The sequence below is a fragment of the Vanellus vanellus genome (assembly GCF_965231255.1).
Source record: "Vanellus vanellus genome assembly, chromosome: 3".
NCBI classification, from domain to species: Eukaryota; Metazoa; Chordata; class Aves; order Charadriiformes; family Charadriidae; genus Vanellus; species Vanellus vanellus.
This window is the reverse complement of record NC_138907.1, coordinates 38,403,995-38,417,623: the sequence shown is the minus strand read 5'-3', so window position 1 is coordinate 38,417,623 and position 13,629 is coordinate 38,403,995. Positions and strand designations below refer to the sequence as shown.

Genomic DNA, 13,629 nt, shown 5'->3' with positions numbered 1-13,629 from the left:
TTTCTTCTGCCGTTTCTACCAGGAGCAGCAGCAGCGCAAGCCTGGCCCAGATCGTGCGGTGGTACATGCTTTTTCAGGCTTAGCTGCTTGCCTATTCAAATAGCCAGAAGCCTGGCAGAGCAGAGCTGGCTTTATTTGTTGAGTCTTGTCTAGCGAAGTGAAAAGGGCTGATATTCTTTTCTTTTTTTTTTTTTTTTTTTTTTTTCTTTTTTTTTTCCCTGGCTGCATTTTTGCACATGTGGGGGTAGGGAATGAAATTATTTCTTTTGTCCTCTACTTGCAGCTCATTGAGAAGCAGGCATGCATATAAAATTACTGTATCTCGGGGCTTACCTTTAGGGACAAGAGGGAGAAAAAACAGATTTGTAAGCTTGTCTGGAAGCCCTGAGGATGCTGAGAGCAGACACAAAAGTGGGAGGTAACAGAATAATAAAACACCATGAATAGAGGACTAACAAAAACCTTTCTAATTAATATAATGACAGTTTAATTTTGCCCCTTCTAAGAAACACTACTGGATGTATCGGGGCTAAAAATTGTCATGACGCTGTGTCCAAGACATAAGAGCATCAAACCACAGAAGTATAGGTTTGAAAAGGCACCAGGAAAAATATGTAACAAATATCTGCTGTTTTTTTTTTTTTTTTCTAGATATCAAATTATACCTGGAATTAAAGAGAAGCTATCTTGAGGGGTGAACTTCAGTGATGGGAGGGCGGTGAAACACAATCCTGTTTCTCTCTAGGTTTAGTTTACACCTAAGTGGATCAATGAATACCAACCTGCCTTTCAGCTTTCAGCGAGTTTTTTGTGCGTTTTTTAACTACCTATTTTGCCTAACTGTTCTGCAGTCAGATGGTGATGCTACAGTCTCCTTTGGTTCTCCGGCTCGCATTACTGTCTGAACTTTGCGTTGGGTAGCATTAATGATTCGTGCAGTTTGTAGTGGTTTTAATTACCAGTGAGTATAAACATTACTGTGGCTTTTCTGTCATTTGAAGTGTAGGGTTTGGGCTGGCTGACCAGTAACCTCAGGGTAACTCTTGTATTCTGTTTTTCGCACGTTTAGGGTATTTTGCTTAGAGAATGGAGTGAGGTAGGAAAGGAGGCTTTCAGAATAGGCACCAGATGTAAAAAATCGGTTTGTTTGCAAAACTAGTTTACATATTCTGAGTCGTAAACAGACGGGATTAATTAATGGAGTTTCTGGAATATATCATATTATTAGTATATATCAATATGTTCTTGATTCCTAAACTGATGGTTTGTTGAAGTTGCAAATGTTAAATATTAGACGTGAATAAGATTTAGTTAGGTAGTTTACTGAATGAACTTGAAAACAAATATGAAGAGTTCACTGAGATCAAAAGAAGTCTAGTTTGGGAATCCACGGATTCTAAAATACATAGTTCATTATGGTTACTCTTCCATACTACACGTGCAAACTCAGAGCTGTGAAATGAAGATTTTGTAGAAATTTATAAAATCCCTCTTTTGACCTCCTATGGATTAAACTCTTAGTAAAAAATCTGAAAAAGTTTTAATTTGCATTATAAGATATTTGAGTGGTCTACAGAAACATGGATGCCATTATAGAAATTTCCAGCTTGTATTTGAACAAAGATGGTGGTGGTAGTTCATATTCGTATAACATGTGCAGCTGCTTTTCCTACAAAAATTACACAAGCAACAGAATTTGAATGTTACTTTGAAACTTTCAGAAAAGTGAGGAATCTGAACCATGACCTCTGAGATAAATTTGAAGTCATCTAATTTTCACTGCAGTGCCTTTCATGCAGTTTTTCCCTCCAAACTCTGTACTTAGCTGACCTAATTTAAAAAGGATTAAAAATGTTCATCCGCTGTATAAACTGTTGTGAAGGGAAGAGTAGGGCTGGGGAGAAGCTATGAAAGCTGAAAACTGTGAAAGACAATGAAAGCACAAAAGCTCATTCTCATAATAGGATAATTTTCACTTGACTGGAAGGCATGGGTGCAAAAGCTGCCTGCTGGACATGGAGCCAATAGGCACAGAAACTTGTATTTTGGTTAACAGTGTATACTTCTAACAATATAATCAATGCTGAATATTATTTTGCCCTCAGTCTGAGGGTAGAGACTAGCAGCCTTTAAATAAGGACGGCAAAATCTGCCTTTCAATGCATTTGGTTTGAGGATGAGAGATGGCAAGATGTGGCCACCTCCAGTCCATGAAAATGTGCATACTGTATAAAACGCATTATGGTTTATTACCCTGATGGGTAGTATACTATTTCTCCATATTTTCACAATTTATCAATACATATATTGATATTTTTTTTAAAATGTCATTTCCTTTGAGTTTTCATTGCTTGAGATGGAGGAACAGGATAAACTCAAACAACTGAAACAGTGAAAAGAAAGCTGACAGTTCTTTAAAAGTCATGCAATTTGTTTTTCCGAGTGCTTAGTATAATGTTACTGACGCTCATAACTATGAATTTGATGGTTCTTAAGTGCGTGAGTTCTACGAAAAACGCAAGATAGGCTAAATTAGCAAAAAGTCATTCAGGAAAAGAGAGGTGATTCATCCCTTCTGTATGCTGTTTTATGATGGTAGTGTTGACGTTCCATGTTACTTCCATAAGTCTTTGGATATTTTATTCTAACAACTTTGTATACTAAAACGCATTAATATTTCTGGCTACAATACGCATTAGAACAAATTTCATACTCCAATGTATTTAAATGGTTTCCAAAAGTAAGTCTTATACTGTTCATAAATACTTAATAATTGGCAACAATGTCCTCAACTTCAAAAAGCATAATCTGGTACTACAAAGTAAGAAGTGATGTTTTCGATGAATAGACAAGTTAAATGGTTTCCAGAGATCTTTCACACGCAGTCTCTCTTACGTTTGCTTTTGGTATTCAGTCTCTTCTGCTTTAAATTTCAGTAGGAGTGGTCTTAGTCACACAGAGAAGGATTTGGTCTACTGACTCACATGCTTTGATTTGTGGCTTGGTAGTATCAATCCACTGAGCTTTGGAGAAAGCTCTGTTCAGTTAATAAAGTAAAAAAATTTGCATGAAGTTTTGATGAAATACTTTTGGAGAGAAGTGGGCAAAACAAGTATTTTATATTTGGTTTTAAACTGCATATGCAGGAAAGCTGATTTCATAGTGAACAAAAAAAATGTAGTATTTTTTTCCTGTTTCAATGTTTCAAAGCTGTTATGCAGCTTTATACTTTTTCTAACAACTGTACATCACTTCAAAGCAAAGTCTGTTTCTTTAATTGTTTCAGAAGTACCAAGAATGTTCATTAATCAGAAGCAAAATTTAATGAAAAATTATTGTCTTCTTTTGCATTCTATATGCCTTTTTGTGACCTTAATTAAAATACTCAAGTAATCTCAAATGTATTTGTTTTATTTTTTTTCTTACCTTCAGAACCAACATACATCACAATAGGTCCACCCACCTGTGAGATTTTGGTGAACTGCACTTTGACTGAAAAAGACTGTATCTATAGCTTCAAACTGGACCAAAATGGTTGCCGCATTTGTCAGTGCAAAACTAGTGAGTATGCAAAAATACAGTGGCTTGTACCTTTTATATTAAGCTGTATGTGAAAACGCTAGTATGCTGTTTTTCCCATTCATTGTGTTGATTATATGTTGTGTTAGTATGCATGTGCTTTATAGTTGTTCACCTTTAAAGGATAGGTTCCTGATTTCTGACACTGCTTGTTTGCTTGCTCAAAATATGTTTGAAGGAAAACAAAAAATGTCTGACTTTAGGTAAAAATTAACAACCAGGAAGAAAAGGTAATAATTTGGAACTTAATATTCATTCAGGCTTTGAGAAGTCTGACAAGACTTCTACATTTCATTTTCCTCTGCGTATGTAAAGAGCTTAAGAGCATCTAGGTTTGTGCACTTCAAAAACTCCTATTGCTAGACAGCCTATTTTCAACTTAACTTCTTTTCCTCGAAACTTAGGATTTGAGGATAAATGTTTGAAAATTAGATACCGGGGTGCGTGTGGGAGGGTGTTTGTATATATACAAACATATCCATATATAATTTTATTTCTATAATATATTGTTATATTTATATCATATATGTATAATACTGCAGGCTTTAACATCTATTTCCTCCCCAAGGAGAAGCATTGTGCCTTGTGAGAACTTTCTGTGTATCAGTGAAGCAGCAAAAATGTATTTTCTGTATTGTTTCCGTAAGAATTCAACCTTTACAGATGAAATATAAAGCAAAGTCAGGTTGGTTGTTGGAATTGCCCAACAAAGGGCACCTGTGGAGTGTTCGTCTCAGCTGCAGGATGCATCACTCTGGCTGCCGGCCCAGCCCTAGGAGCGGGTTTAAACTCTCTTTGTAATTTTATTGTAGTTCTGCAGCTTCCTTGTAGCCTCTGAGGCTTTCCTAACTAAAGTATTATTACTCTGTTCCTCTTCTTTTGATTTTAGTCCACCCGTTCTCAGCCACATTCTAAACCCATGTGACTATTTTAGGGGTCCCCAGTAGAAATGCTCAAAATAAAATTCTTAATTGGTACAAACTAAAGAGTTTTAGGATTGGGTTGCTCTTTTGCTTAACAGGCAAGAAATGGGCTTGTCCTGGCTTTTTAAACGTTTTTTTTGCAGGGAGATGTGCATTTTTGATTTCCATAGAGTAAAGGACAGGACATCTTAATAACAAGTATACAAATATATGGCAAGCGATAATGTCATTATGGTAATACAGAAATAATACTTTTGATTACAAGCTGTGTTCATGGCAAGGGTGACCTTCCATAGATTGCATCCAAGCTGTCGCATACATGCCTTACTTTGTTCTTCCTAAGGACAAAATTAGAAATGTTAAGTTCTTCTTTTAACACTGTAATTTGATTTTCCTTCGGTTTTTTTATTGTTAAATTGATTGGGGAGTTTGACAAAAGCAAGAAGATGAACAGACTCGGCAAATTTCATCATCTATGCCTATACATGCAGTCATTTCCTCCAGTTTGGTGCACAGGAGACCCATCACTCCAAAGGATCATTTCTTTTGTCCTAGATTACCAGGTTGCACGTGTGCACACACCACATCTCAGGAAGTCTCTGTTTGTGCTCGGAATGTTTCTGATTAAATAGTGCTTAAGAATCTATCTATTCAGGGGAATTTTTCACTTGCCAGATTTGCTTGAAATTATTTTCATATTGCAGTAGCAAACTCTCTGGAGCAAACTTAATAGTATCGTTTGTCTGTCATCTTTTTTTCAGTTAAATGACTTGAATTGTAGATTGCTTAAAAATCTCCTCAGTCATTCAGAGAGGGGAAACCTCTATTTTCTAAAGAAGTGAAGAAAAATAACAGCCTGGAAGTCTTCATCACTTGGTGGTTATCAGTCAAAATGACAGAAATAGAATTTTTCTGCCAAGTAATGTCTCTCGTTTGCAAGGCTCTGGACAAATGAGTGCGTGAGCACCGAAAAGAAAGGAGTTTTAGGTCAAATATGCTGAAAACGCACTGTGCTAGTTCTCTGCATTTTGAGATCCTACATACTTTTATGTCCAAACCAGTTTAGTTGCATCTTGGCTCTCTAAGAACGTGAGAATGTGTATTGTCTTTAGCTCGCGTAGACTCATGTGGACTTTTGGGAACGTCGCTGTCTTTATACTGCATCCGCTTGTTTCTTGCTGGTCTAAGCTGCTCGCCTGGGTCGGATTTAAAGTGCCTGAGTAAAGGAGGCCCATGTGCCCCCCATTACCATTTGAAGTCATCATATCGTAATTCTACTAATCTCTTTCCAATAAAGTTTCCTTTTTTTCCTAATATCTCTGTTGAAGATTCATTATATTTCAATCTGTTTCAGCCAAAATAAAAGCGATATGACCAAGTGGAAGAACACAGAGTAAAGCTGCAAATTGTTCCTCATTATTACCTTCATTTACATTCCTCTATCCAGAAGTCAGTACAGCAGGTTTATTAGAAATAATTTTCTAAGTATGATATCATTAAACTTGTTTGGTGCTTTATTGTAATTTAGTTTCAAGTTTATCCAGCTTGACTCAAGTCAACTACAGAATGTGAAGGAAGAAAGAAGGAAATCATAACATTTTTAGAATATGATTTTAATACTAGTTTACTTTGTCCTTCACCCTTCCTGTTTTTTGCAGTGAACGCAAAAATACGCTGTAACAACATGCAGTGAAAATATACATGCTGTAGAGTAAAATAAAATAAGTAAAAAACCAAACCAACCAACCAAACAAAAAACTATACCACCAAAAAGCAGAGGCAGACCACAGTTGTAAGAGAAGAAAGGAAGAAACTACCACTGAGCAAAGAGTGAGCACAGATAGATTTGGGGAGAAAGTTCCAGTGAGTGGAGATGGAATCACAAACGATGAGGGAGAAGGAATGATCATACTTACCCAGGAGCATATAGAAGCCAAAACGGCACTACATGAGAATAAAAGGAAAAAAGTATAATCCAGGATATAGGAAGAACCTTTGCAAAATACCAAGAATAAAACTGAAACAGTAGGAAAAACATTAAATGCATTACCAAACAAAAATCAAAAAACAAAAAAGTAAGGTGATACAAGGATAAGACACAAATAGAAAAAAGTAAATAAGCAAAAAATAGTTAACTTGTTAGGGTGCAGCATTTCCTATTGTGTTTGGAGTGTCTAGGCCTTTACTTTCATAGGGAAAACTTGGGGGAATGAAACAAGAGCAGTGATCAGATCGCTGTGAGGCAGGACTCCTGTTGCTCCTAAGGCGACTAACGGGCACACTGAATAAAGCCTGCTGTGACTGTGGTAACATGGGATTTAAAATCTGCTGGTTGCTGCTGGACCCAAAATCATTCTTCAGTGAGACTCTGCAGTGAGGGCCAGCATTTGATTCTGTTTCTGGCCTTGCCTATTCCCTGCATTATACCCATGAGAAAGAAAAAGCATTTAAAAATCTCTCCTGCAACTCCTCCTCCTCAATAGCATTTTACCCCAAATGAACTGAATGTGAAGTACTGTTCAGGGTATAACTGTGAGCATGTACGACTTTAGTATTTTTTAACCTTTCAAATCTTACTAAAAGTGAAGGAAATTAGAGCATTGCTGTCAAATTTTAAAATTGTTTGCTTCATTTAGAAGGCTTACCTCTGCAGTTACAAGATGCAACTGTCATGCGATTTCTTTAATTCTGGACTGCTTACGGAGAGATGCAATTGTAGAGGCTGAAACAAGTTCTTTTCCCTGCACGTTATAGTGCATCACCATTCACTTTGGGTTGTGCACTCTTTTGTCTGTCAAAGCAAACCATGAAGTCATTATTCAACAATCAGAAATCTTGGCATATTATGTGTTTGCACAGTTCTCTAGACATTAAGCCACCCCTTACCCCCAAACACACTATATAGATACAGAAATATTTTTTGGAAGAGACTTGATACCTTTTCCTTAAATGAGAAGAAAATGTGTTCTACCATGGAGTTAAAAAGGAGGTACTATCGTTCACTCTATACTAGCAGACATACGCAGCATGGATGTCAATATTCTGGCAAGTCAAACCGTCCCCATTTATAGCTGATGATGCGGAGTGCAATTCCAAAGTAGAATTTGGGTTTGGCAACGTGGGACTTTTAGTTGTGTATGTGTTCAGTGGTGGGACTGGAAGGTTTGAGAACAATCAGGTAGGTGCATCTATAGGCTGTCTATAAATAGCAGTGATTAAGGCTCTGAAAAAGTGTATGGAGTGGCAACGGGAAAAGGCCTAAGAAAAACTTTGCAGGGACTACAATGGGAGAATACATCTCAACTACTTTTTTCTGCATTAAATCAGCAGCAGTTAGAATTTGGGATGGGTTTTCCTAACCTTTCACTCTTCCTAGCCAAAATTTGGATATTTCATTCCTTTATTCCTGTAAAAAGTTCATACTCGGGGATGTGTTTTGAACACTTCAAAACTCCCCCAGTGTTAATTTTGTCTATTTAAATAAACATATTTTATGTTTATTTGGAGACCAGACTAAGGTGGGACGAATAAGTCCACACTAATCATGCAAAATATACTCTTCAGACAATGCAAAATTCCTGGAAATAGTAAAGTAAAATATAAATTAGGTAACATTTCTATTTAGGTACAATTATCTCCCATTGTTACCTTGATTTAGCAACAAAGTCCATGGGGGAAAAAAATTATAAAAACAAAGACGGTCCAGCTAGGCTCCCTTAGTGCAAGGAGAGCTCATCTTGGATTTTTTTTTTTCAGTAGTTTTGAAGACCTGGCAGAAAAAGGTTGTTTTATTATCCTTCTGCAGTGATGTGAAAGGGAATAGCTATTATACATTAGACCTCAGTTAGTGAAATACAGCTATGGAAAATTGGGCATGAAGCATGTTTCTTAAGAATTTAAGGCTTAGATCAGAAAAAAGTACATATTAGAAGTAGTTTAGAAATATTAACTCTAAGTACACATGTGGAAGATAGTGGAAGTGCTCCCTGAAGAGGCTGAAATACTCATGCCAAATAAGTATTATCTGTCTTCTCACTAGAATAAAAGTCTTTGGCGGGGATCTCTGAAGATTACAACAATATATCGGTTTTAGTAATGTTTGCAATATATCTAACGCAATAGAAGCAGATAAGACCTTCACTTCACTTGACCTGTGGGGAAAAAAACAACCCAATGTGCTGCTAGAAGGTTTGTGGAAGCTTGATCATTTTCTAGTAATTCCACCTTTGAGATATCACTGCTACAAATCCATTTTCATGAAGTCGTGTGCTGTATGTGAATCCTAGAGTTGTTTAGAGCAAGTATCCAAGCGGGTAATTTGCCTCAATGGACTCATGAGATTATTTTTTTAAACAGGGTTTTCTAGCATCACGGTGCCCAGTCCCTTCATTTTTGCCCAGCTATTGTGAATCGTGAGTTAATTCTAACGAAAGGAGGGAGGGTTAGTGTGGATCTGTGGAGGCAATATATTCAGAGAATTCCAGTTACTGATAAGTAACCTAGTTTTCTCCTTCATAAATTTGCCTCCCCAGATCCCCACCCCTGAAGATAAACCAGCAGTAGCAATCCACACCGAGAGGACGGCTGAGGAGTGCTTAATTATAAAGGTACTGTGAAACAGTTCTCCTGATATGATCTAGCCTCAGCGTCAAGAAAATAATGATGGTAAAGGTATGTAGCTAGATTTGTGTAGCCACACTACAAATTTAAAAAAAAAAAAATGGACGCCGGCCTAAGCCAAGTTGAAATACTGACATAATTCTTGTCAAGTATATTAAATTCTCTGGCAGTTATTTTTTATCTGTGAATTAGAGGATTGAAAACGAGAAGTATTTCAACAGGCTCTGCATCTCTAGAATGCACTTTCAAAAGTTTTTAGACTAAGATGGCTTTCGGTCTTCACAGTACAATTATCAATGTGTCCATAGGTAAAATAATAAATTTGAGAAAAATAAATATCCCAGTTTAAGAGCTTAGGGTTTTTTATATGCCGTATATGTGCTAGAAGAAGGAAATTGAGAGTTCTTTTTTTAATTAAGTTAGTGGGAATTACGATCAAGCTATTAAAAGTTCAAACAGAAGACCCTTTTTAGACATAAACATGCAATTAGTGGAATTTATTTTTGTTTACTTTTCAGTTTGATTTTTGAGCAAAATTTTATAGCACTCCAAATATTCGTAGGCTCATGCAAGGTGGGCATGTGAGCACTCTGACATCAGGAATAAATCATGCATCTGATGGTTTGAATTTAGGCTGAAGAATTGTGATTCCTTTGGAGATACATTGTCTCTGAGATACGGTACCTGAGAAGGAGAGGTTGCGTTGTATCTGGAATAACCGACTGCTGAGTGAATCCTCACAAATGTGAAAATTGCTAACATTGCATATCCTGGGACAGAATTTTGGTGTTGTCTTGTTTGCAGGGTGGGACCTGGACTATATTAGGTCACGTTGATACATCAACTGCTCTTACATGCTGATTTTTTGTACATATCTTTCCTTCCTTTAGCAGCCAATGACTCAGTCTTACAGTGGTCTGACAACCTTTCAAAACAAGTTGATGTTAGTGTTGAGAATGAGATATTTAGTGGAAAAACTTTTTGAAACACCAAATGTTTTGCGTGCAGTGTGCTGTGTAGAGCCTCACCGTATCTTGGTCATCGTCTCTTCTTAAGACTTTCTTCTTCAGAGAGTGTTCTCCCATCCCCCACATCCCAAACAGATTCCCCTTAAGCAGCATCATGCTCTCGTGAAACTCTAGTACTTGTTTTGTTATCATCTGTGTGCATGAAATTGTTTGTGAGTGGGTGAAGGAAGGGGGAGAAGAAGTTTATTGGCAGTGATGACCAGGCTTAAAAACCTTGGTGCTAATATTTGTTTGTTCATTAATAATTCAGAAATGGTTTTTTGGAAGACCATCTTCAACTGTTCTTTCCCTTTCTACTTGGGGTGCTTTGTTTTTTTTCCCAACAGCGTCTTATTAAATTGACCCAAATGAATCCACTAATTTGAAATTCCCATATCGAGGTCAGCACGTAATGTGTTAAATTGTTGCAAACTACAGAACAAAGTATTTGCTAGAACTACAGTGTTTAGAGGGGTCAAAGTCTATAAGCACTAGCTTTTGCCAGTATAGCGAGGCCTAGTGAAGACTGTGACTGGAAATGTGGATGTGTTGGTAACCGACTTTGCTGCTGCTTTTGCGGTCGTGGTTGCACATGGAAAAGAAAACTCCGTGGTCTTGTTGTGTGGGCTGGATTCACCGCTATCAGTATTCAGTGCGTGTTTGTCTGCAAGTTGAGTATTCCTTCCTAGCAGGAGGCTATTTTAATAATGTCATTAGTTGAGGACAAAACAGCCTTTCTGTGATTATTGTCCTAGCCTTCTCCTGTATTTAATTCAGTTTAAATTCTTCCAGAAACTTATGTGGTATTTCAGCTAACGTCTGTCCTCACATTAAAAAGCTAAGCATTTGTGGTAAAAATACAGTTATATTAGCCTGAGATGTTCAGGAACACATTAATCTTTTTCTAAAGTCATATCGCGTCAGTATCATTCTGAGATCAACCAATATCCTGCACCTGAACTCTCCGCTTGTAGCGCAGGTTCTTGTTCCTTCCTTATGGACTGCATGACTTTATACATTTTCAGTATTACATTTCACTTCACTATTATTATTTTATCCCCCTAAGCCCTCCTGTTACCTTGTGTAGAAGGATTGGTTTCTGTATTGACATTACCTCATTGACGTTGCATGTTTGATTTGAAAAATTACTGAACGTGTTTCTGCTACTCATGTAGAAGAACTCTACTCTCCAGCCAGATATTTCCCTAAGCAGCACAATGAGAGATGTCTTCCCTTTAACTGGTTTCCCATTCATCGTTTTGTTTCTGTTTTAGTCTTCTAACTCCTGTCTAACCATTAGTTTAGTTCCCTGGGTGATGTCATTGCAACTGATCAGTCAGAGAAATAAAGATGACTTGTACTATGTGATCAGAAGTTTGATCCTATTCTGTTAGAACTGCAGTGATGTGCAGGTGCGTAATGCAGATCCCTCAACCTCTGACAGGTAGTTTGCCTTCTGCATTAGCTTTTAAAATGTTTCCTGTCCTCTCCTTTCAGACTGTCTGATTAACCCGATACACTTTTGAAGCAGTTATTAGCCCAGTTAGGGCTGAATCTCTTCTCTGCAAATACGTTCCGTGATTTGGGATTCAGGTTCCTGATGAAATTTACCTAAGCAGAGGTAGAAAAAGCCCCCAAACAAATAACCTCCTAACATTTTGCTGGAATAAATGTCCTCAGTTCATTGCAGTTGACTTTCATGAACTAGTTCTCTTTATTCTTTAGGGTTTGTCACTTGAAATGCAAAACCTTAGCAGAAAATCTGTTTTTTTTCTTATACTTTCATAACAAATGTGTGACTATTTTATTAATGATGAATTTAAAGTTACAGCTAAGGCTATGGAAATACTGAATCTTTAGGTTTGCAGTCTTTTTCTCTTTTTTTTTTTTTTTTTTTTTTTCTCTGAGAGCTACACTCTGCTTTGTTAAATTGATGGTTCACTTTGCTTCCTGAAAAAAAAAAAAAAAAAAATAAGGTTTTCAACAGGCCTGTGCAGCAGACGTAAACTGTGTATGTGTACCAGATGGTACTTCAGTTTGAGACTGCCTGTAATTGTCATGTGTTTAATAATGTTGTGGTAGAAGAAGTTTAGATGGTTAGATGTGAAGTCAGAAAGTGGACCAGAATTTGCTTTCTGATTTTCATGACATTGAAAAACATTCTGTATGAAGAAATTTAAAAACTACTTAAAAGCTATCTCCACGGCTTGTAATGTCATGCTATCAGAAACTAAAGTAGGGTAACAGGTTAATAATTACTGTACCAGCAGCACACAGTGGCTATCGTAAAAAGAAATGACGAGCGCTTGTAGTGGGCTCCTTAGTGCCCTTTAACAGTCACCCATCTGCTGCCCTGACAGGGAGTCACAAGAGGTCTGCTGCCTTCCGGGAGCTAAGGTCTGAGATGTTGCCGAGAGGGTGCCACAACTTGTCAAGAGCACAGACTGCTATCCATTGCTACTCTTTCATGTAGGCACGAATGACACCATAAGCCAGAACCTGGGCAGAATCGAGGAAGACTACAAAGCCCTGGGCGTGCAAGCAAAAAGTACTGGTGCCCAAGTTATCTTTTCTTCCATTTTACCAGGTAGAAGAATGGGTGCAAGCAGAAATAGATGTATAATGCAAATCAACTTCTGGCTTCCTGGCTGGTGCTGTTGTGAGAGTTTTGGCTTTCATGACAACGGGACATTCTTCGAAAACTATAGCCTGTTAGGGCCAGATGGAATACGCCTGTCTAGAAGAGGCAAGGGAATCTTTGGCAGCAGGCTGGCCAACTTGGTGAGGCAGGCTGTCAACTCAAGGACTCGGGGCGTGGGGTCCAAAGTGGCAATGCTCATGCCATTGCAACCAACTGGGTAATAAGCCAAGCCAACCAGCGCAGCTGCAAATGTTTCTTACCTGCTTCTCAAGATGAGAACCAGAAGACCAACCACCTCAAGTGTATGTATACCAATGCATGCAGCCTGGGGAACAAACAGGAGGAACTGGAGCTCCGTGCCCAGTCAGAAAGTTATGATAGCATTGGAATCACTGAAACATGGTGGATTGGACTGGAGGATTGCAATGGATGGCTATGGGCTGTTTTGTAAAGACAGGCAGGGAGGAGGAGGAGACACATTCTATGTTAAGGAGAACCTTGAATGTATAGAGGTCAACTATAGCAATTGTGGAAGCCCTATCAAATGCCTTTGGGTCAAGATCAGAGGGGTCGTCTCCAAGGGGGATCTTACAGTAGGCACCTGGTACTGACCTCCAAACCAAAACAAAAAGGTCAACAAAGCAATATTTTGGGTCGTTTAAGCAAGCTTTGGGTCAACAGAACCTGGTTCTTATGGGTGACTTCAACTACCCAGACATTTGTTGGAAGAACAATACAACAGCTCGCGTCATCCATCAAGTTCCTGGAATGCGTAGATGACTGCTTCCTCTTACAAATGTTAGATGTGCCAACCAGGAACAAGGCACTGCTGGACTTGCTACTCCCAAACCAAGAAAAC

At 38.0% G+C, this 13,629-nt stretch overlaps 1 protein-coding gene across 1 annotated transcript in view; it reads left to right on the top strand.

Annotated features, from left to right (window-relative positions):
- The window catches only part of CRIM1 (cysteine rich transmembrane BMP regulator 1), a 200,696-nt gene that overhangs the window by 147,278 nt on the left and 39,789 nt on the right, over positions 1-13,629 (top strand). Inside the window, exon 8 of the mRNA XM_082480172.1 lies at positions 3,433-3,561. Within this exon, the coding sequence (XP_082336298.1) occupies positions 3,433-3,561 (129 nt within the window). The remainder of the gene's footprint in view (positions 1-3,432; positions 3,562-13,629) is intronic.